Source organism: Serinus canaria, chromosome 6 (genome assembly GCF_022539315.1).
Source record: "Serinus canaria isolate serCan28SL12 chromosome 6, serCan2020, whole genome shotgun sequence".
Taxonomy (NCBI): Eukaryota; Metazoa; Chordata; class Aves; order Passeriformes; family Fringillidae; genus Serinus; species Serinus canaria.
Genome location: NC_066320.1, coordinates 2,989,287 through 3,016,214, shown reverse-complemented (window position 1 = coordinate 3,016,214; position 26,928 = coordinate 2,989,287). Strand labels below are relative to the sequence as shown.

Here is a 26,928-nt window from a genome sequence, read left to right as displayed (position 1 = left end):
CACACACAGCTGTTCCTCATTCCAGGTGGGAATGATCCTTTCACACCCACCAGGGTGGGGCTGTCACCCACTGCCCAGCAGCTTCTGACCTGGGCACTGAGCAAAGCTGCTGAGGGGACACAGAAATCCCCACTGTGCTCCCCCCTGGGAATTATTATTTTTAAAATCAAGTCCCCTGCTACAGGATGGGAGAGCTGGGGATGTTCAGCCTGGAGCAGAAAAAGCTCCAGGAAAACCTGGAGCTCCTTCCAGTAAAAAGGGGGTTGGAAAAAAGAGGGAGAGTGACTTTCTACAACTGCATGGAGTAAGAGGACAAGGGGAAACGGCTTCAAACCAACAGAGGAGGGATTTAGGTGGGTATTGGGGAGGAATTGTTCCCTAGCAGGGTGGGCAGGCCCTGGCACAGGGTGCCCAGAGCAGCTGGGGCTGCCCCTGGATCCCTGGCAGTGCCCAAGGCCAAGCTGGACAGGGCTGGGAGCAGCCTGGGATATTGGGATCCTGCCCTGGACTGGGATGGGTTTTAAGGTCAGTGTGGGAAATGGATTTATAGAGAATTCTCAAAGCCTGACAGAAGGTTTACATAGTGTGTGCTTCTGTATGCAGACTTTGAGATAAGAAATGCTGACATGGAAATGCGATGGAATAGGACAGACATTGTGGAGAGAGAAATGGAACCAGAAACAAGTTTCAAAGGATGGCCTTGCAAAAAAGACTGGATACTTTGGAGAAATAGAGCTATGAAAGATGCATTGTAGTGGGACCAGGAGGGGTAATTTGAGATGTTGGCTTTAAGGCATTTCCAGCAGGGTGTGCCTAAAGCTGATAGGGCAAGAAACACTTATAATGTAAATAGGAAATAGTCAGCTTCTGACTGTGATGGTGTGGATTATAACATCTGTACTGTCTCACCCTACCCATGAGACTGAAAATGGAATAGAAGTTTTTAAAATGCCTCTCAGTTGCCCCATCTCTGGGCCAGGAAAGGGCACAGTCCAACACCTTCCAGCCCAGACCACTCTGGGATTCTGTGATACACCAGCAAAGCGGTTCATTGGTTTCATCCCTATCCTAACACTTGTGGATTAAAACACCAAAACTTGGTAAATGAATGTTTTCTAGGCAGTGCCCAGACAAAGTGCCCAGTTAAATCCTGCAGGGGTAGAAGAGGCACACAAAAGCAGAAGGGACACACTCCCCTCCTTTGCTGGCAGGCACTAAGCAGGCACTTCCCCAGGCACCAAGCAGCTCTGCCCTTCAAGCTCCTGCTCCTTCCTCAAGCACACAGAAATTGCCTCCTTTTCTGCAGCAGCAGCCACCCTCACAGCCAAACCAAGCTCTAACCCTGCTGCTCCACAGCACAGCCCCAAGTGCAGGTCTGACCCCACAGAGACACTTCCTAAAGCCCAGGAATGCAACAGCACACTGGAATAGGTCATTATTTTTTATAGCCATGCTGCAGAAGTGGAATTTTTATGGCTGGTATTATCAGCTGAAGGAAAACTGCTCTGAAAACACAGCTGTAGATTAAGTGTTATGTATCTATACAGAGTGACTGTAACACTAATTACATTTATTTTTCCCCACTGAGTGGCATTAAATCACAATCCCTTCCCACTTATCCCCCAGGAAGCCACAGAAGCTGCATGAAGACACCCAGTTCCCAAGCAGCCCAGTGTTCATCTGTTTGCAGGGATGCTCAGCAGCTAAATCTCCTTCTTCACAGCTCACACTCACAACAGGAACTACTCTGCAGTCCCAAAGAGAGTTCCCAAATGGCAAATTTAATGTCAGAGGCCAGAAGTGCTCCAAGAGGTCCAAAGAGCCCTTTGCTTTGGAAGGGACTCACAATCACTGCTCAAAGGGCAGCCATTCTTAGAAACCAAATATTTACTCCCAAAAAACCTGAGAGAATCCCCACAGCCACCTCAGCCTTCCCTGAAAAGCTCTTCTGCACCCAGGCAAGGAAGGATCCATCAATGGAAATCCTCTGCTGGCACAGGAACTGCAAAAATTCCTTCCTCTGAGGCCCCACTGCCAGCAGAGACCGCAGAGCTGCCCCAGGGCCACCCTGCAGCTGCTGCATCCCAGCCCAGGCTGACCCTCCTGGAGAGCCACCAGCCTCTCCTCCTGCACATTTTATTCCCTGAGGGACAGGAAAACATCAGGTTTTGCCAAATATTAACTGTCCCCACAGCAAACAGATGTAAATCAGAGCATCCTACAACTGCAGCGTCAGTGAGGTTGTGTAGGGTCCAGGGCTCTCAGTTTGGGGATGGATGCCTGGCAAAGCAGCTCTGCCAAAAAAAAAAAAAAAACCAAAAACAAAAACACAAAAAAATTTGAGGAAATCATAGAGGGGGGAAAAAAATCATGGTGGCCTCAAAACTCTAAAGATACAAGTCATTTTTCACTGTCTCAGACCGCGAGATAATCAGTAAAACTTAAAGAATTTAGAAAACTACAAGAAACTGGAAATGTTTTGAGGCTGAAGCTGTGCTCAGTTCACTGCCTGGGAGCTGTTAGCAGTATCCATTTAAACCTGCACTCTGCCAGATTACTGTCTCACTGACACTAATTCCAGATTACTTTTCTAAACTAGGATAATCTTAACAGGAGCAGGGTAAGAGAGAAGATGTTTGTCTGGAAATCAGTTCTCTCCAAAGCTGTCTTTTAAAAATCAGTTGCAACTTATTCTGAGTGAAAACTGCCTCCAGAACTCTGAGTTTCCCCCAAAACCTCTCAGTGGGAGTGCAGGAATTAAGAGTGGAAGCAACAATTTGGTCCAAAATTAATCACCAGGCAAAGGTCTGAAGGAGATGATTCAACCACCAATGCTCTCAAACATGGTTGTTTAATTTTTGCTCTTTCACTTGCACTCCCTTACAATTTTTTTGCCAACTACTGATCAAAAAAAATTCATTTGTAGAAATGTAAAACCATGCAGGGAGGGATTAATGGCTCGTGCTGGTTGAAGCAGAGATTTTACACCTCCACATATCCTGCTTGGGTTTGTGCCTTAGAAACTAAACTTGGTGGGAGACAGGAGGAAAGGGAGAGGACAGGGAGAAAGTTATTTATCACTGGAGGCTCTGGAATGCTAAATCAGCACATCACATAAAAATTAATCTGGCTGGCCACTGGTCCTTAGCCCTCCTAAGAAAAAAAAAAAAGAAGCAGCTTCAGCAAAGGGACAGACATTTTATTCAACTTTATTATTTAAATCCTACCTGAATATTACTTAAAAGCTTTTCTATAAAGGAAATGCTTTAAGAAGAGCTGCTCAACAAAAAGCAGGTGATTTGCACTCCCACAGGAGGCCAACACTCCCATCCCCTCTCTCCTGGACACAAGGGTTAATATACTGTCTTCAACCTCTGAGCTTCACAGCTCCACACTAATTACTGAGGAGAGGAAAAGGAAATTAATGGCTGGCCAGAGCTGTGGGCAGAAATGAAGCCAGTGCCTACTCAGAGCCTGGTTATTCTTCTCCTATCAGATTATCCACCTGGAGAAGCACATCACAATTAAAGCTGCAAACAGCAATTTTAACTGTCAAAAGTTAAGAGTTCTTATTAAGGTTGTGCTCCTTTAGTCTCTTGTGAAAAAGTGCAGTTAATATACCCAAAATGACTTGGTAGTCTTGTTCTCACAGCAAGGATGAAACCCCAGTTATCACTGGGTTATATAACATAATCCAATGTATATTAATATATCTACTATATATATTCTATATAATACACAATCCAATTGATAAATGAATTAATATTAATTATTGCAAGATAAAAGCCTTGGCACAGGGAAAGAACTGTGTTTATCATTATGGGTACACTATCAAACAAGGAGGGGAAAGTAACCCTGCAGCAACAGCATCAGAAAGACCAAGGGATGAGCAAGAACAACATCTTAGCACTAAAATTCCCAGAATCTAAATCAGGAGCCCAGGACTAAAATTCCCAGAACAACATCTTAGCACTAAAATTCCCAGAATCTAAATCAGGAGCCCAGTGACTTCATGCCCCCCAAGGGGCATGAAGTCACTGAAGTGCTTTCATGCCCCTTGAAATTCCTGCACTTATTCCTATAATAGTGATAGATGGCAACAGCTCAAGTGCTTCCTATTTTTCATCTACCTTCTTCCCACCCCCACTATTTCTGATTGTCCGCCTGCAGCTCTCCTTCCCCTTGATTTTGGGAAATGACCACCTTCCCAGGGAGCCTGTGGGATTTACTCACACAAACCAGCAAACTGCTGAGTTGACTCTGAGTATCAAACAACCTGAACTTCATTAAGTGATTGCAAAAACATGAAGTTATTATACTCACAACGTCCTTTCAACCTGGCTGATGCTCTGCAGACCTACAAGGAAAGAGGCAGGTATTTTTCACAGCAAGAGCTGGAAGGGTTTTGCACTCAGGTAATATGCAATAAATTAAAATTTCTCTACTAAGAAGTTGCATGGATTTCTCTCATGTTTATTTACGAGCTCTTCGTGCATCTCAAACAGCCAAGAGCAGAAGTTGGGGGACTCAGCAAAACACCAGAGCAGTAGGAGGAAGATACAATAACAGCAGAAAAAAAAAAAAAAAAACCACACCAAAATTAAAAATTAAAAACAAAAGTATTTTCTTCTATTTTAACTGTACATTTCTTCAGAAACCAGACTGAGGTAGATCTGACCATGGGAAAAGCCTCACACAAGTCAGGGATCACCAGGACTGAAAATTAATATTAAGGTTCAAGCAGCACAGAGATGAAATCAGAGCTGGAGAACTGCAGCTGTAAACACAACCCATAAAATTCAAGTTTAATCACTTAGGATTAAATAAGTTTCATGCATATTACTGCCAGTGGTCAGCCAAGCTGTTCTCCAGCAGCTCTGTTATTTACAGCTATTAAATAACTGTATTAAAGTCTTCCAGAGAATGCTTTTTCCAAGGCAAATCATGGCCAAAATAATACACATTTTAAACTACCCCGTGCTCACAAATGGCAAAAAAAGGGAAACACACTTGAGAACTAAATTAGCCTAATCTTAAAGCAACTCTTGGGATGCTGGTTGGTATTATAAAACTGGAAAGCATGACAGTGTAAGGCTGAAAGCTTCACTATTATTTTTTTATAACTTTTCTTTAGAAAAGCTTGGAGGAGGCAGAGTAACAGAGCTGGAGCACACTAAAATACATTAACAGAAAACCATCAGAAGAGGGGTTTTTGGGGGGTGTTCAGTGGAAAGGACAGAAGGGCTGGCTTAACTTTTTAGCCAAGGAAATGGAGATAACACAGAGCTGACACCCAGCCAGGGGGGTCTGCAGGTCCTCAGTGGGATGGCACAGCTAGGGCAGGAATTCAGCTTTCAGGCCATCCATTTCCACTCTGTAAGGAAGGCTGGAAGTGTTTGTGAGTCAGAACCCTGCCTGGAGCATCCTCAGCTCCTGCAGGAGGCAAGCAGAGCTCTGGCAGTGCCATGAAACCCCTGCAGGGATAGCCAGGGAATAGGAGGGGATTCCTGTGATTCCATCTGAGTGGAAATGCACACAAATTATGGAAAAGGCTGCCCTGAAAACTACTGTGCTGCTCTGACATTGTAATTCCAAGAACAAACAGCCCTCTCTGGTGCACTCCATTATATAAAATGTCAGGCTAATCACAGCAGTTCAGTTCTGAGTGTTGCCAAACGCCCCAAACTGAAGGAAAAAGGGGAGATACAGTGTTGGGGATGAGTCAGTGACACAGCTAACCCTCTACAAAAGGAGAAATTAATGACATCAGGCTGACCACAACAACAAACAGTTCCTCAGGTGTTGTGAGAGTCCCCAGGACGAGGTGAGAGATGAGAATTGACTCCAAGTTCTCAGCAGGCTGATTTATTATTTTATGATATGATATTATATTGAAATAAATTATATAATAAAACTATAAAGGATGCAGCTAGAAAAGAATGATAATAAAACATTTGTGATGGATTCAGAGTCCAACACAGCTGGCTGTGACTGGTCACTAAATTAAAACCATTCACATGCTGGGTAAACCATTCTCCAAATCACATTCTAAAGCAGCAGAACAGGGAGAAACTGAAGCTTCCCAGGAGAAGAAATCCTGGTGAAGGGATTTTTCATAAAATATCACAGTGACACTCAGGAACACACAGGGCTTGCTTCCAACCCCCAGAGCCACACTGCTCTAGGCAGAGGTGTTCCTGTGCTTTCTTTCCACTGAACCTGGAATAGTTCAGGGAACAACCTCGAGGAGGATGACTGCATCAAACTGGAGTCTGATGTCTCAAAAAAAGCCCAAGTCTCTCTTCTGAGCCACCAGGAGCAGTTTTTTATTCCATGAAGAAGTAGGTCAGGAAAGCAGCAGCTCCAGCAAAGTCCCTGCCCCAGATGCAGAGCCCTGAGTGCTGCTCCAGACTGGAGCCGTGTGTTACCAGTGTGCTGGCACTGGGAGAGGAGGGCATCCTGCAGAGGATGCCACGGGTGTGCCACTGCCTGCAAATGGAAAAAAACCAACAATGCAGCACAAGCAGAGGAGCTGCTGGGCACAGGAAACCTGAATGGTGTACAGGGACAGGCACCAGAAACAGCCCACCTTTGGGGAAAGGTGAAAAACAATCCCAACATCTGTTAAAAATGTTATTTACTGTTACTGTGATATTCTTTGAAAAATCCCTTCACCAGGATTTCTTCTCCTGGGAAGGTGAGAAGCCTCAGCTTCTCCATGTTTTGCTGTTCTGGAATGTGGTCTGGAGATTGGTTATCCAAACATGGGAATTGTTTTTAATTAATGACTAATTAAAGCTAGTTATGAGTGGCTCTCTGAGGAGTTACAGGTTTTTATTATTTATTCTTTTCTAGCTTTCTGATTTATTTTTTTCTCTACAGTTTAGTATATAATTTCTTTTAATATTATATCATATCATACTATAATAAATCAGCCTTCTAAGAACATGGAGTCAAATTCCTCTCTTCCCTCATCCTGGGACATTCACAAACACAACAACTTACAAAACAATTCATTTCACATAGTATAAATGTATTGAATTCACTGAATACCAATAACAATACCAATAACAAGTATTCAATTCACATAATATCAGTTTTGCATAGTATCAATGCTCTTCTCAAAACCCTGACTTCCTTGCCAGCTCAAAAAACCTTATCTGTGTGTTGTCACATCCTGCCCTGCTCAATAATGAGGTACTTGGTGAAACTATTTGTTTAGAATGACTCTCTGGAGCACTAAATGCCAAGAGGAAATATGGAAATGCTCGCTCCCACACACACTGTGAGTGGCTGGTTCCAAACCATGATTTGTTTTTCCACGAGAACATGTGTGAATCTGAGTCACAGTCTTTGTCTTTGGACAAAATTAGCCTTAAAATAAAACCCGTCTTAGCACTTTTCAACTTTGTGGTCAGAGCTTTTTGGCTCCAGGCCAGAGCTGTGTTTTGGACCATCAGTTTGTGTTACTTAGCAATCAGACTCACATCACCCAGCCCAGCAAGGAGGAAGGGATGTCTCAGCACTTGCAGTGGTTTCCAGGCTCAAAACCAGCACCAGACCCCCTGTGTGAGGCAGGGCACTGACCACAGCCAGCCTCAGAGTTTCCCAGGCAGCTCACCTTGAGCAGGGAGCAATTTTGAAGACATTCCCTTTGTGCAGAAGGGAGTGTCTGGAGCTGGTTTCATCACTAGCAATATACACTGCTCATGGAACAACTCCTCTCTCTCAACACACACAGGCTGGGTTTGGTTCCCTCTAATCCCTTACACCAAATTCCAAGGCAAGGATCCCACTCTGCACTTAAATACAACACCCCCAAACTCGGGAGAAACCACACAGCAATGAGGAGTGCAATTATCCAATCCACTCAATATTTAGACAATGAAATTTCTGTTGTCACTGGCTCAGGAACCAGTCCCTGGCTAACAGCAATAGCCTTGCAGCAAGCAGCAGGCACCCAGGGGAACCCTGGTGCATCACAAACCTGCCAGGCTCCAACCAAACCTTCCACTCACCCTTTCCCCCTCTGCAGGAAGCCGAGAGGATTTCCCAAGTCACATGGTAAATCAGGGCATTTTCATTCCAAAAAAGGAATCACATTCTTCTCCCCCTGGGAAATCTCTGCTGTTTTTGAGCTCGCTGTTATTTCGGGGAGAAAATAACTTTTGCTGCCAGCTTTGCCTCCCATCTCACCCCCACCAGGAATCTCTGTGATGTTTGGGACAGGCTTCCAATTAATTTAAATGACTATTAAAAGGTTGCTGCTGCACTGCACAGTCACAGTGTGTGAGTTTTGTCTGGAAGCAGAAAACACGAGCGGGACGTGGGATCTCAAATTATTCTCAGAGGCAAGCATGAATGATGACAGAACAGAATCCATGCAGGAAAACTTGTACAGAAAAACCATCAGCCAGACCCCAGATATTTCTTTTTAACACCAAATTGAGAAAAAAAAAATCCCACATCACTCCTGTGCTATCTTGGGCAGCCCATTTTCTCTTAATATCTTCATTTGTCAGAGTAGTACTTAAAATTGTCATTTTTGGAGTTGCTTTGCCAGGCAGAAAACTCATTCTCATTTAAGTCCAAACATCTAAGAAAAATGACGAGGCTAAATGATGAGGATGTATTTTTAAAGAATGGTTGGAGTGGAATGAATAACTGTTTCCCCTTACAACAATCTGCCAGAACTAATTTCCTTCCTACTCTGATTCCATCTCACAATCTGCACCCTGGCCAGCAAACATCCTTCTGCTGCTCCTTCTGCAGGTTTTCAGCTGCAAACCCAAAAGAGCTCAGCACCACCAGGAGTCAGTCTGGGCAGGAGAAAATGAGGGTTTAAGACAAGACTGACAATCACCCAGAGCTGGTTTTTATGGTGGTTGCTCCCTTGTAGATCCTTCCCAAATTACAAATCTGAGTGCAATTGGAGTTTTTAATTATTCCAACAGGGAGTGTCAGAGATTGAGAGTTTCCACATTGCACGGCAGTCCTTTCCTCCTGGGGAAGCCAACAAAAGCAAATTGCTGGAATGAGCTCTACATTTCCTAATTCCTCAAGAGCTGCCAAGAATGCAGAAAAAGATAGTGGACATGCTCTGTGTTTTACATCAGGCAAAAGCCATACCCCACAGGCTCGTCCTGCTGGAAACTAATTCCACCTCCCACTCAAGTTGCAGCACATTTTCATCTTCATTAAGATGACATCTCATTTTGATGACCATTTGAGACCTTACTAACAGGGAGAAAGCCCTCTGCAGAATCTTTAACAGCACAAGCTGTTTCGTTTCATTTTCTGCATTAAATACTCAAGGACAAAATAGCCCTTAAAGCCTGACTGCTGTAGTTTGCACTGGGAAAGTGAAAATGTGATGAAATTCCCACCAGCAATAGCACAGGTGGTCTCAAGAGCACTTGAGAAATAAGAAGTATGCCCCCATGGTGAGCACAGCTTCATCTAGTTTCAACAAATTTCAAATTTTTTAGTACAGTTCCTCGTGCTACCAGAAGCCACAGGAGGAAAAAGCAGCAGTTGGGGTTTTAGGAGGAGTGGCTGACCACCAACTGACACTGCAATAAATGAATAATTATTTTTTAAAAAAACCAAGCCACCCAAATCTAAAACAATCTCTGCATTTCCACAGACATCCAATCAGGAGAATAATTTGAATTGCATATTTGAGTCAGCTCGATGCTGTTTTATAGAATGGCAAACTGGTGACTCATAGCACAAATCAGAAATTAAGTCATAAACTTTTATTTCGCCCTGCAGACTGGGTGGAGCCTAACCTCACAGAAAGTTTTCTCTTTCAGATGAGTCTTAAAACAGCTTCAGAAAAAGAGTAACTTTTCTGTTTCCTTCTCTTTCTAAGACTTGGCTCTGCTCAGGAGAGCTGTACCCCTCCTGTCTGAGCACAGCTGAGAAACACTCCCCTTGTGGAAACAGATCTGCCCTGAAATCTTTATATTAGTGACAGCATCAACTTGATCTCCACTCTAACTTCCTTTCCCATCAGAGACCCTAGATTCAAAGTCTTTATTATTCCCAGGAGATAAATAATAAATAAAAAATGGTATCACCACCAAATCACTGTCAAAAAAACCCCAAACCAATGTTTAGTCCTCATATTGTGCTTCTCTTTCACACTGAGGGAGCCCTGAAAGTGTGTTCTCTGATTTTAGCCAATTTCATCCACCCAAAAATATTTGCTGGTCATCTCCTTTAGCACAGATTTTTAATCATTCCTTAGGAAAATCACAATCAGCAGTATGCCAGGTCAGGAAAACAGCAGTACAGTTAATTAAGCAAGTCTGCCAGCTTCCATCCTCAGCAAAAACACAACCCAGGGTCTTCCAAGTGCCACCATCCCTGCAGCCACTGCCTGAGCTTCAGCTGACCATTTCCTTCAAGGGCTGGGCAGCAGTGGGACAATAAACTTCAGCTTTGGTGACACTGAGGTGTTGGAGCCCTGGCTGCTGAGAATTTTGGACTTTCTGTGCTGCCAGGCACTGACCCCCAGGAGAACACTGCATCTGACTTGAGGCTGTGGAGAAGCTTCCAAAATTGAATAACAGAATTTAATTCCATCTAAATGAATGGCAGAATTCAATTCTTGCCATAATCTGGGATTGTGGGTGTGGAGTTTGGATAGAAGGGTGTGGTATCTCAGGGTGGGAAACTCAGAGTTTAAGGGTTTAGAATACAGTAATAGATATAAACAAGATGGAGGTTTTGGGGCAGAGGCTGCTCCTTCTTCTTCATCTTCTTCTTCACCTCCTTCTCCATGGGTTTGGGTGATTTTGTGTAATTGGATAAAAAAGTCCACTCTGCAGGCCATGGGTGGTTGGTTATTGGGTTAAAAGTAAAAATAATTTAGGTTTCATTTCCCAATTGGACAGTTTATCCTTAAAAGGCCTTGTAGACAGAGAGATGGGGCTCCATTTTTAGTTTGTTAGAGGGAAGTGCTGTAGAACTCAGGGTTTGTGAGACTGTGACATGGATAAGGACTAATAAACATCTGAGTCCCAACAAGAAACACCATCTCACACATTTAATCCTGGCCCTGGCAAAAAAAAAAAAAAAAGGCAAAAACTCCTCGTGTCTCACCCTCAGGGCTTGAGGTGGTCCCACAGGAAATTATGACCACACTATTGAGCTACAGCTTCTCTGGAAGTCAAGGCTGCAGAGGGAAAAACCTCACTAAATACACATTGTATCTATGGTGAATAGAGGACAGCTGCAGCAGGATGTCCCCTGCATCCTCCTCTTGAGGCTTCTCTTCTCTTCTTGGCACAGAGCAAGACCTCTGCAGGATTCAGTCTCCACTGCATCCTCAAACCTGAGCCACCTGCACCAAAAATCCTGCCTGGCTTGGAGGATGGATCAGCACAGGTAAGCCTGGTTCTCATCAGGAGCAGAAGGACAAACCTGCAGGTTGTCCAATACCTACTCAAAATCTGGCTGTGGCTCAGATGGGCTCAGTTTTTTTCCTTCTTAGGCTGTGAAGAAGGCACTAGGAGTCAATATTCCTGATTTGCCCAGAACTTTAGAACGAACACCACAGGAATGGCACACACAGCCAAGCCCTTGATTTTCTGTAGGTATTTTTGCAGCAGCTGATTACACTCCAATCCAACACAACCCAACCCCTGGCTACAGGCACCAGGAAATGCAGGAACAGGAGCCTCTAATCTCTGCAGGAAGAAAGCCATGAGGATTAGGTGTGCAACACACAAAAGCTGAGTGTTTCATTTAAGTATTTTGCCCACATCACTGAAAACCATCTATAGCTTGCTTCCTTGTGAAGCTTTTCCAGGCCTTGGCAAGCTGACCCTCAACTTCCACAGCACCTGGGACAAGCAGGAGACAGCAATGGCCTTCCCTTGTTCCATAAGGAAGTTTTCCCTGAGGAACAGCCCCACTTTAATCCTCTCTCCAAGCTCTTCAGAGGACAACAGGACATGTGGCCTCTCACACATCACAACCCCCAGCCCACCCCAGCACCTTCTCCACTGCAAACACATTTGGGAACTTGGCTTCCTCCCCCCTCACGGGCGTGTAGCCAAACAGGGAGACTGGAAAGAGATGCAGCCTCTGATATCTCTGCTCCAAGTTCATTTATTCAGCTCTGGCACACCCTTCCAACGCTGTGGATGCACAAGCCCCACTTGCTCCATGGTCAGACCTCCTCACCCTGCCCAGCCATCCTGAAAGGCACACCACCACCCCACTCAGAGGGGAAATCTACAAGGATCAGTAAAAACCTCCTTCTTCTTGCTCATCCCTACTCCAAGATGAACGAACAAACGTCTCATTCAAGTTTCTTGCATCCCCCTCCCCAGATCTCTCACCCCTTGTGAGCCTGTTGGGGACAGACTCGTGGTCCTCTCCCTACGGGATTGTTCCTGTGGGAACATCTCCATGCTGAGCCCACTGAGCTTCCCCAGCTCCCCCAGGATCCAGAACTCTCCAGCAAGCTGTGAATGCTTCACTCAAGCCAGTAGTGATGTACTCCCAACTGTTCCCTCCTAATCCAAGTATTTGTTCACCTCCTCACCTCTCTCCCATTTGGTGGTATTGAAACCTCCTCCTCTGCACTTCACCCATCTGGAGGAGGGGTTTTTTTATTTGTTTTACAGCTCTGTCCTCTCACAGCAATCTGGTCTACTGGTGCAGTTTCTTCCAGCATTATTTATATTGCTTTTGAAAGAACTCATCCATAAGACCATTTAGCATTTCCACCCTGTCTCAAAGAAAGCCCATTTAATTTATCACCCCTGTGAGAAACCAGCCATCCTGAGAAGTACCCAAGTAGAATTGATGGTACTAAAAACAACACTGCACACACACACCTGATGTAAACACTCTATTAATTACACCCATATTATACTAATTCTTCCTACATCTTTCCTAATTTAATCTGTGGTGTCAGGAAGCTTGTACATCCCAGTCCCATGACAGAGAGGGATCAATTCTTCATCAGCCATAACTGATTGATGTGAGTTAACCTGTCCTAACCACCTCTGATAACAAAGACTGAACAGCCTTCCCAGGAAATAATTCAGCATTTCACTGCTTTAACTGGCAGTAAAGTCTGCCAGCACCTAACCAACCCCTCTGCTCACACTGTGAGCCCAGTCCTCCCCCCACCTGACGAGGATCTGTCTGGTTTTCTGCTTCCCCTTTTCAGAAACACTTCCTTTCAATTTCCTCTATATTATGAAGAGCTCCAGTTCCTTCAATTTCTCCTGGCAGATCACTTATTCCAGGATTCAGCTGCTCTCTCTCAGTGCTCTGCAGAGTTTCTCAAGTGCAGTGTGAAGGAAAGGATAACTCATCTCTGCTGTGAGGGGATAAACAGGCACATCACAGATGCTGCCAGAGGGATCCGCCAGGATCCTGATCTCTCAGTTCTCAGGGATTCAACCCAACCAATCTGCACACAACCTCCCTATTGAAAAAACCCCAAAACCCAATGACTGCAACACTGCAGCCAGGCTGCCAAAAATCAAACAGCACAGCCCAACTAAAGCCAGGAGGGCTTTCTAACCATCAGTCCCCAGGACAGGAGCAAAATCCTCCTCCTTCTCAAAGCTCCTGCAGGAGACAGCTCTGACAGTGGGATTTTAACATGCCCACACCTCAGTCACTCCACTCAGTATCCTGGGCAAGCTTAGGAGATTCACGGTTTTTTAATGTTTTTTTTCTTATAATTTTCTCACACGTTTGCTGCTCCACTTAGCCCAAGGAGTGAAAGCAAGCCCGAATCCGAGTCTCCGTTAAATCAATCGCAAAGGTCAATTTAAATTTAGACAAACACCAATTATTTGCCAGGGCCACACCGCTGAAGGAGACAGCTCAAATATTAATTAGGGACGCTGGAAAGGCCATTCCACACCTGAGCAGGTGCCGGGATTAACCCACAAGTCACACCTCACACGTGGGAAGGAGCGCGCTGCCAATGCGGGACCGCCGGGATGGAGACACCCGATCCGCACGGAAGCTCCGGAATCCCCTCGCTGCCAGAACACAGCGGCAGGGCCGGAGGAACGAGCGGCACCCTGGGGGTACCCGGCACAAACAACTCTTCAAACAGCACCCGAGGGAGCACAGCCGTGGATCCGCTGCTCCAGAGCCCGCTCCGCCACCGGATTAATCCACGATTTCGGGTGGCTCCCCGGAGTTCCGTGATTACTTGTTAGGAGCAAAACAAGGGAGCGACAGGTGCACACCTTCGACAGAAGCTCTTTTAGAGGCAGCGCTAAAACACATCGTGGCAAAAACCAGAAGGATAACCCACGGTTACACGCTGTTCCCTTAGTTTAAAAAGAAAAAAAGAGGGAAAAAAACCCTCCCGGTATTTTTAGCAAATCTTTCGAGCTCCAAGACGCAACCTGCTGCCTTTACAGTTTTTTTCCGCCCTGAGACACAGCAAAGCCGTGTGCCGCCAGTCCCCCCTTTTCCTGGCAAAGCCACCGAGGAAAAGGGAGCGCACAGAGCCCGGCTGCCTTTGCCCCCGTCCCTCCGCCAGCCGCCGCACCGACCGGCATTCGGGAAGCCCCCCGAGCGCCTCTCCCTTGGCTGACCTTGAGGGGGGCGGGAAGAGAAGGGAGGAGAGGCAGAGCCCGGGACAGAGGCGCTGCGCTGGCCGCTCGGCTCGGTGCCGGTGCCACCGCTGCCGGCGGGGGCTCCGCGCCCCCCGCGCCCCCTCCCCTCCCGGCGGCCCCCAGCGCCACCTGGCGGCCGCGCCCCGCGACCCCCGCCCGGGAACGCCGGGCAGCGCCGGCAGCACCGCCCGCTCCCGGAGCTGCGCGGGGCGGGCGGGCCACGAGCCGCTGCCGGAGCGCGACCGGCAGAGCTCAGCTGCCGCTGCCGCGCTCAAGTTTCACCCGTGACGGTGCTAAGAATAAACGCGCAGCTGGCGGAGCCGGGGCCCGGGAAGCGCCGCGAGACCGCCGTGGAGCAGCCGCGGAGCCGGGGCCCCCGCGCCGCCCGCCGGCACCGCGCCCGCCTTCTGAAGGGCACACGTCTGCCGCCTCACTCACCGTCCGGTGTCGCTGCTGCTGCTGCTGGCGGCGCCGGCCCAGCGCCGGAAAGCGGCCGGCGGCGGCGGTGAGCGCGGCGGGGCGGCGGCCGCAGAGGAGAAGCGGCAGCGCTCTGCCCGCCGTGGCCGCCATCGCGCCGCTGGAGCCGCCCCACGCTGCGGCGGCGGCGGCGGCGGCGGCGGTGCTGCTGCCGCCCGGGCGGGGCGGGCGGGGCGGGGAGAGACGGGGCGGGGCCAGCCGGCGTCGCTGGCCAATAGCTGCGCCCCTCTGGTCGGCCCCGGGGCGCGCGCAGCCAATCGGATTGGGCGGCCCCGAGAGACGATTGGCCGGTGGGCGGGGCTGCGCGAGGGCCTGAGGGCAGGGAAACTCCTCGGCGGGGCTGCCGCGGGGCGGGGCCTGTTGTGGGCGTGGTCGAAGGGGCGGGGCCAGTGATAGGCGGGGCTGAGAGTGGAAAGAGGGGGCGCGGGGGGGGCCCTAAGGGGGAACAGCCAGGGACGGGCTATGGGAAGCACCGGGAAAGGGGTGCTGGTGGGTGGGGAGCACTAGGGAGGGGGTGCCGGGAGATCGGGAGCTCCCCGGGAAGGGGAGATCACCAGGGAGAGGCTGCAGGAAGATGGGGTGCAGCAAAAATACCACAAGGGATACAGTGTAGGGGTGGCACAGGGATTTGGGGTGCTGGGTCAGACCGGCACCCCACCCAACAGCAGTTTCAGTGAAGGGTAAGAAAAGCATGTGATAAAAAAAATATCTGGATATACATCTATATGTGTGTGTGTGTGTGTGTATATGTGTACATACATATTTATTTATTTATTTATTTATTTATTTATATTTATACACACAATATGTATTGCAGACACGGTGGGCTGGGCTGCCAGCACAGACCTTGCAGCACCTAAGCTAAATAAGCAATCCGTGCTCAGCTTTCTTTTGGAAGATGATGTACCTGGATTACTTTACTTAGAAAAGACTTTTTTCTCTGGCCTGGGAGTTACTACAACACCGATGGCAGCTCCTTCTGGAGCCCTGTTATTTATCCCTCTGTGTTTCTAAAAATACAGAGAGGAGCACGACCAAGTCATGGGATGACACAGATGTGCTTCAGCATCACCCACACCATCACAACACTCCTTTTTGCCTCCCCACCTCCCTCCAGTGCTGCCTTCCACAAGTCCTGACGGGTTGTTCTAAGCTTTCCTCCAAGCAATGTCATTTTGGAGTTTGTCCCTGAGAAATGCTCCACCTCAATCCTCATTTCTAGTTGGATTTTTCCTGCAGGCATGAGCTTTCCCTTCTTTCTCTTTGTTGGTTGGGAAAAGAGGTGGAAGCCTCAACTGTGTCCTTCTGGAAGGATTTACCCACTGTCTTTCCAACTTCCCACATTTAGCATTTCAATGATTATTTGCATTTTCTTGGAAAACCAAGGAGAAAAATTGCAGCAGCAGCAGCTCATTGCTCAGACCAGACAGAGTCTTTGCTTGATCCCTGCTTGCTGGGTTTCCCTCTCCTGTGACGTTGAAAACCGATGGAGAAAGGAAAAATGCTTCAGAACAAGGATTTCAAGTAGCAAAGCCCTCGGTGATAACTCCACAGTGGAAGATGTTCCCCCACACATCTCAGCAAAGGAGTCACCTCATGGACCCCAGCCAGGGTTTCCCTCTGCAACATCAGCCTCTCCCTGGGACAGCTCCCAGCATCCCAGCACAGTGGGATTCAAATCCCCAAAATGGCAAAACTGTGCTTAATGCAGCCTGGGTGAGCTGGGAAAGATTAGAAAGGCAGGAAAGGGGCAGGAAGGAAGGCCCAGGATGGGGAAGATCCCTTGGGGGCAGAGCCACCTCTTCTCCCCGTGACCTACCCACCCCAAATCTTATTTTTGCCTGGGGGAGCACAGACATGTTTAGGATGAGCCTGTGCTCTCCTCCTCATGGCTTTTCCTAGAGGGATCAGTGCCAGCAGCTCTGAGGGGGGACAGGGATGGGCACAGCAAGCAGACCCTGCCCCAGCTCTCTCCTCTTCCCTGCTCCTCCAGCCATTCACACTCTGGATTTAAATATTTATTTGTCATTAAAGAGGAGCTGGGAACGACCGAAAGTAAAAATTTTTGGCACAGTTTACACATTTCCAGGGAATGTTTGACAGAGGTGGGAGAAGATGGGCTTTGAGCAAAGGCTGAGGGCAGCAGAAAGACCAAAAATTCATTAGCAAACCCGTGCTGAGTGTGTGGGCACTCATTACAAAGCACAAAAATGGGAATTAAATGTGAGCCCTGCAATCAATACCCCAGGCAATTAAACCAGCCAGCAGGGAATGGCTCCCTAAGGTGTAGGGAGAGAGAGGGGTGAGGATATTGGCACTAAAATGAAACCCTGTCATTTCATGTCAAATAGCTCCTGCTAGAAGCATCTTCCACTCCTGAAAAACCTAAATAAAATAATGTATTTAACAAGGCTTTCTCCTGGTGCTCGTAATTACAGCTGGCTGAATATTGGAAAGCTGCTCCTGAGAAGAATGGCTGGAGAGAAGCACACCAGAGTTTGCAATTAATATCATTGCAGTGGGAAAGTGGAAAACCTAAGCTTCAAACCCTCATCAACCATCCTGACACTGCTGAGAGAGGCATGGATTGTTCCCTCCTGCAAATAAAACACTGATGTAAGAGAAAGTGAGTATGAGATAAGCTATAGCAAAGCTATCACTTTGGAAAACCTGCCCATGCCCCAAAGTTCCTGGATTAAATAACCCAGCTAGGAAGAAAAAGACCTAAATGATCTTTTAGTCCATAGATTCGTCAATTTCTCTAATTTTTGGATTAGCCAATTTTGCCCCTACAGATGTCCAGGGCTGTGATACAGCAGAATTGGACACCTGGAGATTGATGCAAAATCCTGCAGGTGCATTAGGCATGGGTGGAGGAGGAAATTCAGGAGGATCCCAGGTCCAAGTGCCTTTTATCACCTTTTATTTAGGAGAAACATTGGTGTTTCCAGGTTACTGCAGATAAAACAGCACAGCCCTGAGATGGGGGGCAGAGTCTACTTGCCAATAAAGGAATGGTGTTGGCCACCCTCTGTAAGCTGAGCACTGCCCAGCTTCTCATGGAGTAACAGGACAGGAGGGGGAAATTCCCCTGGACTGGGCAGGATGGCAATCCCTGGCTCATCCCAACTCAGACCTGAGCTACCCAAACATGCCAGTGTCTGCTGGCTGCTTCTCCCACCCCTTTTTGGGAGCTGGAGATGGCCAGACCTCAGCCACACAGAGACCCCTCTAAGCCTCTGGGATCCCCTTAAGCCTGGCCAAAAGGTTCATCCTAAAAATCCCCAGTGACACTGGGAGGGCAGTGTCAGGATTCAACAGCCTCCTGGATTCCTCAAGAGCAATCACTGTCTATTTATGTCTCTGGAAAATGGGTTTTTTAATGGGGGGGGGTACATTAAAGCCTGAGGAGAGCCAGCCCAAGAGGCATCTGGAAGCAACTAAAATTAAAATAGCTAAAATTAGCCTCCTCAGCAGTGAGTCCTCCCTCTGATCTGCATGCCGAGGTGCACATGACCCAGGCGTGCTTTTCTCACTTTCCCTTCCTGCTGCCATCCCATTCCTGGGCACGGCCACAGCTGCTGCCACACCTACCCATAGCCCTGGAGAAGGAAGGAATTCCTCCCTCTGAGGGTGGACAGGCCCTGGCACAGGGTGCCCAGAGAAGCTGTGGCTGTCCCTGGAAGTTCCCAAGGCCAGGCTGGACAGCGCTTGGAGCAGCCTGGTATGGTGGAAGGTGTCCCTGCTCACAGGGATGAGATTATCTTTAGGATCCCTTCCAATCCCTTAACATTCTACTATTATATAGATATCTAAAAGCCCCTGAGACCCCATATATCACTCTTTCAGGGCCTATACATGAGCCCTTCAGCGCTGCTAACCAGGACCTATAGAGACACTCCTTTTACTGTGCATAGAAGCCTTTCAGGACCTGTAATAAGCCCTCAGACCCTACAGACAGGCCATTCAGGACCTATAAATATGCTCCTTGTACACTGTACATAGGCCTTGAGGGCCCTATAGGTATATGTATATGGGCTCCTCAGATTCTATCTACAGGCCTTTCAGAGCCTCTGTCTATCTGGGCCCCTGAGACACTATATACAGAACCTATAAATACATATATGTGCCCCTCAGAACCTATACACAGGCCTTTCAGAGCCTCTGTCTGTCTATATGGGCTTCTCAGACCTTACATACAGAGTTTTCAGACTATCTATCTATCTATACATAGGTGGGCCCCCTCAGACCTTATATACTTTATATACAGACCTCACAGAACCTATATATATATATATATAATATATATAATATATATATATATACACACACATGTACATATACATACATATATATATATATATAAAATATACACATGTATATATATATATGGACTCCTGAGACCCTATATACAGGCCTTCAAGTACGTCTAAGCCCCTGAGGCCCTGCACACACTCTTCAAGGCCCTATACCCAATCCCCTCAGCCTCTACACACAGGACCCGTAGGAACACTCACCACGCGCTGTATAAAAGCCTCTCCTGACCTATACAAAGAGGTTTCTGAACCCCAACACACGCACGGACTTCCCCAAAACCCGCACCGACCCCCGCGCCCCTCACGGCGCCCGGCAAACGCCGAGGCCACGCCCACCATGGGCGCGGTCACGCCCCCACGACCCGCCCCCGGAAGCGCGCGCGCGCGGTGGGCGGGGCGGCGGGAGCGGCGGCGAGTCTGAGGTGAGCGGGGTCCTGAGGGGCCGGAGGTGGCGGAGAGGGGACGGCTCAGGGCTGGGGAGTCCACGGTGCCGGGGCTGCAGTGCTCCCGGCCTTGGGAGTGATGGGCGCCCGGGCTGAGTGCATGCCAGAGCCCGGAACTGGGCGGTGACGGGGGGTTCCCAAGGCACGGGGAAGTTCAAGGCCCCGGGATGTGGGGTCTGCTTAGGCCACAGGTCTGAGGGGAGCCTGGGGGCTGAGCTGGGGTTCCTGGGTCTCGGGGCAGTCCAGATATGGGGTCTGCTTAGGCCAGGGGTCTGAGGGGTGTCCCGCGGGCTGAGCTGGGGTTCCCGGGGCTCGGGGCAAGGGGGAGTCGCAGGCTCCGGGAATAGGAGGGTCCTGCCTCCCGGAGCTGAGGGACTCCAAGGCCCCGGTAGTGAGGGCTGGGTCCCGGGGCTTGGGGCTAAGACAGAGCTGCTGCCTGGGACAGTCAGTTTTTCCGGGACACACGGGGCTCAGGATGCAGCTGCATCTGGCTGCATCCTGAGCCCCGTGTGTCTGTTCTGGCTGCTCCATCCCCCGTCCCGCAGTGACACTGTGCCTTCCCCCCGGGAAATGACCCCGCGGGGCTTGGGCTCCATGGCGGCCCTCGGAGGAGGGAGGGTCCCGCCGGGGTTCGGCCCCAAGGGGCCCTGCAGGGAGTTCTGGGGAGCTCCCACCGTGCGAGCAGCCAGGCTTTGGTCGCTTTTCTTGCTGTTGTGGGATCGCCGGTGGCGCTGCCCGGGCTTTGTGAGTTATGGCCGTGTTGTTAGAGCTCACGTCTAACTACTTTCTCTTGATAGAGGTTCCTTAAAGCTTTAACTGCGCTGAATGGCCCCAGCTGTGTTTGATGTGCAGTTTGTGTCGGAAAACCTTTAGGGTGAATTTGAGTTAATGTACTGCTCAGAGCATAGAAATGCCTGATGTTTATCACAATGTGATTTATGTGTTCTGTACTTGCCTGTAGTTTAATGAGCTGCTTGGGAAAGATGGTAAACCTGGCTGTGCTTAGTTGGGTCTGGGGGAGTGGGCAGGTCAAATCAGGCAGGAATTTTGTAGGTTTCTCCTTTAGAATCCTCATTGCCAGCTGGGGCTTGAGTTAAAGGCCTGGCTTATCTTTAATTCCTTCATTCAGCTGTTGACCATTTTCCTCCTCCTCCTGGCTTTTTTTGGCTCAGTCTGAGATGCATTTCCTGAGGTCGATATGTGTGAGCACTGCAGGGCATGATTGCCAGGAGGGAAATTGGGTGCAGCACAAAGTTATGATCTTTATTGTTTCTTTCTCATTTCTAGAGCAGGCCCCAGCTGAGAAATACTTCCCTGTGTTCCCTGTGACCTCTTGACCTGCAAACTGGGAGCAAATACACCACAGGTGAGGATGGTGTTGCTGAGTGCTGGGCTGTGCAACTCCCTGCTCTCAGGTGCTTTAGCTGGTGTGTTCATCATTTGGCTGATTAATATACCTTGTTTGGAATTATTCTTGTCCTGGAGAGTTCTCTTAGGGCTTTTCTCAAAGCTGTAGGTGAATGAGTTGCCCTTTTTTGCAGTGAGCAAAGTTGTGCTGAAGGAAGAAATCCTTCCATGTGAGGGTGGGCAGGCCCTGGCACACGGTGCCCAGAGCACCTGTGGCTGCCCCTGGATCCCTGGCAGTGCCCAAGGCCAGGCTGGACGTGGCTTGGAGCAGCCTGGGATGGTGGAAGGTGTTCACAGTGAATCTTAAGCTCATGTAACCCCTCTTTATTTCCTTGTGGAAGTGGCTTGTTCTCCCAGTATGGACCCATTTCCTGCAGCAACTTTTGTGGTGTTCCCTAATGCTTCCTGAACCTTCCTTCAGCTTAAGGAAGCTGAAATGCCATGCCCTGGAGGAAAAAGAATGATGGGCCTTGATTCCATCGTTATTGTCTGCCTGCTGGGGACCCTCTGGAGTGCCCTGTGTGTCACTGGTGGCTGTGTCACTTCTCCCTGCAGGTTCCTGGATAAGCTTATGGCAGAGTTTGAGGAGAGATGATCCCATTGTCCTCAGGCTGCAGGACTTGCTGATCATTTGATGCAGCATCTCAGAAATGTTATTTTTTTCAGGTGATAGCTGAGGGAGCCATTAGCTTATTTAGTCTCAGCTGTGGCAATAACAATTTTTATTTTCTTGAGCAAAATAAGTTCTGTAGCAATCATATTATTGTTAAAAAAACACATTGTTTCATGATGTTGCAATTGCTGCAGTAACGCTTCCTGAAGTGAGCTGGGATATGGAAATACTTGGTTTTTTCTTCCCAAGTTCCCAGTTGACTTATTGGGGCCAAATATTTTAACTCAGCTCAGTGCAGTGGGGCTGAGGGTGCTTGGGTACAACAATAAAAATAACCTTAATTATATTAATTCCAGGTGCTGTGATTTCCTGTTGGGACCTTGAAAGGGGTGCCACTGAAAAAGTGTCTTGGTGTAGATGTGCCTTCAGTTGAGATGGTGTTGTTTGGTTTAATTTAGCAGGAAACAGTTACCCAAGGTCTTTGGGTGTTGTACACCTTTGAGATGAATATTGCCTTTCTTTTTTAAACTGAATTATTCTAAGAAAAGCATGGTGCAAATGGTGTGGCTCCCTCTTAAACACAGAATCATGGAAAGGCAATTAACAATCATCCAGTTCCACCCTTGCCATGGGCAGGACACCTTCCACTGTCCCAGGCAGCTCCAAGCCCCAATGTCCAACCTGGCCTTGGGCACTGCCAGGATCCAGGGGCAGCCCCAGCTGCTCTGGGCACCCTGTGCCAGGGCCTGCCCACCCTCCCAGGGAACAATTCCTGCCCAATATCCCATCTATCCCTGCCCTCTGGCAGTAGGAAGCCATTCCCCCTTGTCCTTTTGCTCCATGTCCTTGTCCAAAATAATTCTCCATGTCTTTTGTTGGTACTGAAATGCTGAGGATGAATATTTATCTTTAGGGTGATGCATTTGACACTTCAAGCAAAAAATACTCAGGCTCATAGCAGAAAGAGACTAGAGCCTGAGGCACTTTGTCTCCCTAAGCACACACCATCCAAAGCCTGTGGCAGCCTCACCTCTTAGTTTTAGATTTAAGGTACTTTAAAAGAGGAAAACCAGACTCTTAGATCATGAATCGTTTTACTGTGGCTTCTGTGCACTTACCTGAAAAGTCCTTGGGTAGTAAATTCTGGGTTCTGTTTGTCTGCTGCCCTGTCTGTGAGTACAGGGACTTGCTTATCCCCAGAGGTACTTGCCATGGAGTTTGCTTCTGTGCATTCTGCATTTAACCTCTCTTGAGAGCAGCTTTTAATTGTAGTCCCACCATGTGAAAAGCTCCTTGTCCATGCCTGTGGGGCGGGACAAGGTTGGAAGAACCAAAGCACTGATGGTTGTATCTTGGAATTTTGTTCTGAGGCTAGCACAAGCTTTGGGTTGGGGATTTTCTTTTTCTGGGTCTCCAAGGTCTTTCAAGCTAAAATTCCTAGTTGTTTCTTGTCACCATGATATTTTCTGAAAAATCCCTTTGCCCAGGATTTTCTCCTGGGAAGCTGAGAGGCCTCAGAAAAGAATGAAAACAATAACTATCTGATTTTTTGGGAATGTAGTCTAGAAATAGTTTACCAACAGGTGCATCTTTGATTGGTTCCATGTGAATTGTTTTTAATTAATGACCAATCACCATCAACTGTGTTGGACTCTGAGGAGTCAGTCACGAGCTTTCATTATCATTCTTTTCTAACCTTCTGATATACTTTCTTTAGTATAGTTTTAGTATGTAAATTCTTTTAATATAATATAAAATAATAAATCAACATTCTGAGAACATAAAGTCAAATTCTCATCTCTCGCCTCATCCTGAAGACCTCACAACACCACAGTTTCTCTTACTTTGGCTCTGTGACGTGGAATCTTAGATCCTCATGTAGACAGCAAGGAAGAAGGTCATGGTTTGAGACAAGAAAAGTTGCAGCTGACCTGTGCTTGAAACATGAGCCCAGGGAATGTGTGTGGCTGCAGAATTCATGGCCTGTCTGTGATGCAGACAAAGCAGCTGTGCTGACACACACCAGCCCCAGTGTCTGTATGGACCAGCTGTGTTCTGTACCATCACTTGAATCTCTGTGCTTTCATTTGTTCGGTGAAAACTTCCCACCTCTGGCGTTTTTGCTTCGGGAGCTAGAAGAGCAGTGGGGTTTTAGTCACAAAAATCTCAGTTGTGATCCAGCCAGGTACCTAAGGTGTGCTGCCTGCCTGCCCATCTTGGATGGAGCCAAGTGTTTGCTGCTGGCTTTTTCCTGCTGAAACTGAGCCCTCAGGCTGTGTTCTAAAAGCAAAAGGCACTAGCCTGGCTTATCCATCTTCTTTGCTCCTCTTTGAAGCTCAAGCTAATCCAACAATGTGTTGCTAGAAAAGCAGCTGCAGTGATTCAGATCTGCTTTTCCTTTTTTGGGGGAAAGCAATGCTGTACTCTTCTCCTGATTTCCCAAATGATCTCCACCTTGTAAATGAAACACAGGTGCTGTGAATTTTTTGTTTGTTTCAGTAAGTTTGTATTTTAAAATTTCTTTGTATAGAAAAGAAAGCCACCAAAGCATGACTCTTTGGCCAGGAAGAAACATTTTTCTTGAAGATGTGGCTGTAAATGATGTTTCTGTTTAAAAGGCAACTTCAGCTGAGGAGAAATTACCACATTGTGATATTCAGGTTCTTGGGGGAGTTCACAAGTCTTTTCCCTCCTTTTCACAGAGGAATTCAGACTTCACCATATCAAATTCTGAGACAATCCACTGTCTGTCACCCTTCAAAAAACCTTTGTCTCTTTCTGGAGCTGGAATTGTATCTGCAGGTAACTCAAACCTGCCACCTTGTCAGCCTAGGGAGGCTTTTGCTTTGTTCTAAATTTTTCTCTTCCAGAATTAATTTTTCATGTTTATCCATTAGGAGTTAACACTGGTTTTCTTAGAGCTCAGTGGGCCAAAAACATTTCTCAAATGTGACTACTCTGAGATACTTTTTGTTTTTTGTGAGGTACATGCAGGTGGATTGCTGTTAGATGAAGCTTCAAGGAGAGTCTCTCCATTCTGTGGAAAAGTTAGGAATTCTCAGGGAAATCATGCCCTGTGGCCACAGATTGTGCAAGGCAAGTTAAATGAGTCAGGCCATTAAGCAGATGCATTCCTGCTGGCTGTAACTTTTTATAGGAAAAGGCAGACATGTTATGTTTTCTACCCTTCTGCCAACAGTTCTTTGATGATCCTTTGCTCCTCAAGTCAGTGTGGAAATACCTGTGCTCTGGTGCACCTGCTGCAGTGGCTGGTTTGCAAAGGCAGCCTGATTATTTGAGAATAGCAACTGGAAAAAGAAAATTTCACACTTCTGAGTAGGGTAGAAGTAGCTTGTGAAGCAGGATTGTTATCCTCAATAAGGGGTGAGAAGATTTTTGGTTGGTTTTTATTTTTACAGCTCTTCTGAATTACCTCTTGACATCTCTGGAGGTGTTTTTAGGGAGCTTTTCATGGCTGGGGTTTACTGTAATGTTTTGTAGGTAGAAAAGCTCAAGGAATGTGCTGCATTTTGAGTGGGGGAAGGGAAGCTTGAACCAGGAAAAAGCAGGATTTGGCATTTGTTTCTGTGCAAGTTTATAGCTGCCTCCTAGAAGCCTGCAGTGCATTGCTGGAGTCTGACAGTCTGAAGTAGTAAGGAAATAGTGTAGCCTTGCTGGAGGTGCTATTTTCAGTGCTGCTGCAACAGATGGGCCCAGTTTACTCTGTTTGGATACAAATGAAAAATGAGTGTGTCTCCAAAGCTATGCTTCATGGTGGCTGGAGCCATCCACTCTCAGATCCTCTGGCCACTCAGCTCACAGGTGACATTTGGGGTTGCTGTTGAGTTTGCAAAGTTTCTTCTGTCAGTTTAGTGGCACCAAAGTCTTTCCCCAGGATGTAAACACTCCTGTCTCCCCTTCAAGGGAAGCCCAAGCCAGCTACTGTCCTACATCCTTATAAATAATCCAGTTGCAATTTCTAAAAACGCTTTTTTAAGCTAATTCTAAAAGCCTGTGTGTTTGCAATGCATCTTCTTCTCTTCCTAGCCCTGAAAATCAGTACAATTATTTGGCAGAATAAAGCAGCCCATGAGGGGAGGGATGTCACTGATCATCCCGGAGCCATGGCTGGGTGCAGTCAGAGCTGTGCAGTTGGGGATTGGTCATTTCCAGGGCTGAGGATTTTAGGAAGAGGTGGAACTTTACTGCAGTGACAGTTAAAAAGAAATTGCTGGGCTGTGGCTGAGGTTTCTGCATTGATTGATACTTGGTAGACTCTACATCAATTTGAATCGTCCTCTGAAACAAATGTGGTTCCTCTCCAGCAAAATTAATGTGATCAAATATTGCCCCAATCTCCTACCTGAGGACAAATTACTTTTGCTGCTAGATTTCATTTTCCCAAAACTGATTTATGTGTCTTGGTAGGCTAATAACTTCAGTAAGGTGTGAAATCCTTTCTCTCAAAATTGTGCTCGGTAAGCTGAAAATTTGGAGGGGAAAAGAGCAGGAGCTGTTTGGTCTGTCTTGGAAATGGGGGAAGGAGGGGATCCAGGTGTTTCCTCAGCTGGAATGCACCTCCTGGCACCCTTTCAGGAGTTATTCTTATACAAATTTCATGGAATAACAGAATGGTTCCCATTGGGAAGGACCTTAAAGCCCATCCAGTGCCACCCCTGCCATGGGCAGGGACACCTTCCCCTGTCCCAGGTGGCTCCAAGCCCCATCCAGCCTGGCCTTGGGCACTTCCAGGGATCTAGGGGCAGCCTCAGCTTCTCTGGGAAGGAGAAATTATAACTGATTTTGGTGGAGGCAGGTTGAAGCTGTGAGGTTTTCTTTCCTGCTGGTTTATGAATCTCAGTGTTAGTGGTGAATTTCTGTCTTCCTGATTGCTTCACCCTTTCCCTTGCATATTGACTTTTCCTTTCCATTGGGTTTGTTGTGCTTTTTTCCTCATTTTAATTTTTCCTTCCCCTCTTCCCAATCCTTTCAAGAAGATGGAGACAGGAGAGCGGGGAGCTGTTACCCTCACTCCTCTGCTGTTGGCTCTAGCTTGAGTGAGC

General features: G+C 47.6%; 2 protein-coding genes across 4 annotated transcripts in view; one reads left to right on the top strand and one right to left on the bottom strand.

Annotated features, from left to right (window-relative positions):
* Positions 1-15,249, bottom strand: part of MCU (mitochondrial calcium uniporter) — an 84,638-nt gene extending 69,389 nt beyond the window's left edge. Inside the window, exon 1 of the mRNA XM_050976502.1 lies at positions 15,048-15,249. Coding sequence (XP_050832459.1) covers positions 15,048-15,179 — 132 coding nt within the window. The 5' untranslated portion in view covers positions 15,180-15,249. The remainder of the gene's footprint in view (positions 1-15,047) is intronic.
* A 4,521-nt stretch (positions 15,250-19,770) lies between these two features.
* Positions 19,771-26,928, top strand: part of MICU1 (mitochondrial calcium uptake 1) — a 90,731-nt gene continuing 83,573 nt past the window's right edge. For 2 of the 3 annotated variants that reach the window (XM_018923902.3, XM_018923897.3), the window contains exons 1-2: positions 19,771-19,824; positions 21,133-21,211. The gene's annotated coding sequence lies outside the window, so the exon portion shown is untranslated. The remainder of the gene's footprint in view (positions 19,825-21,132; positions 21,212-26,928) is intronic. The other variant, XM_030241199.2, reaches the window with a different exon arrangement.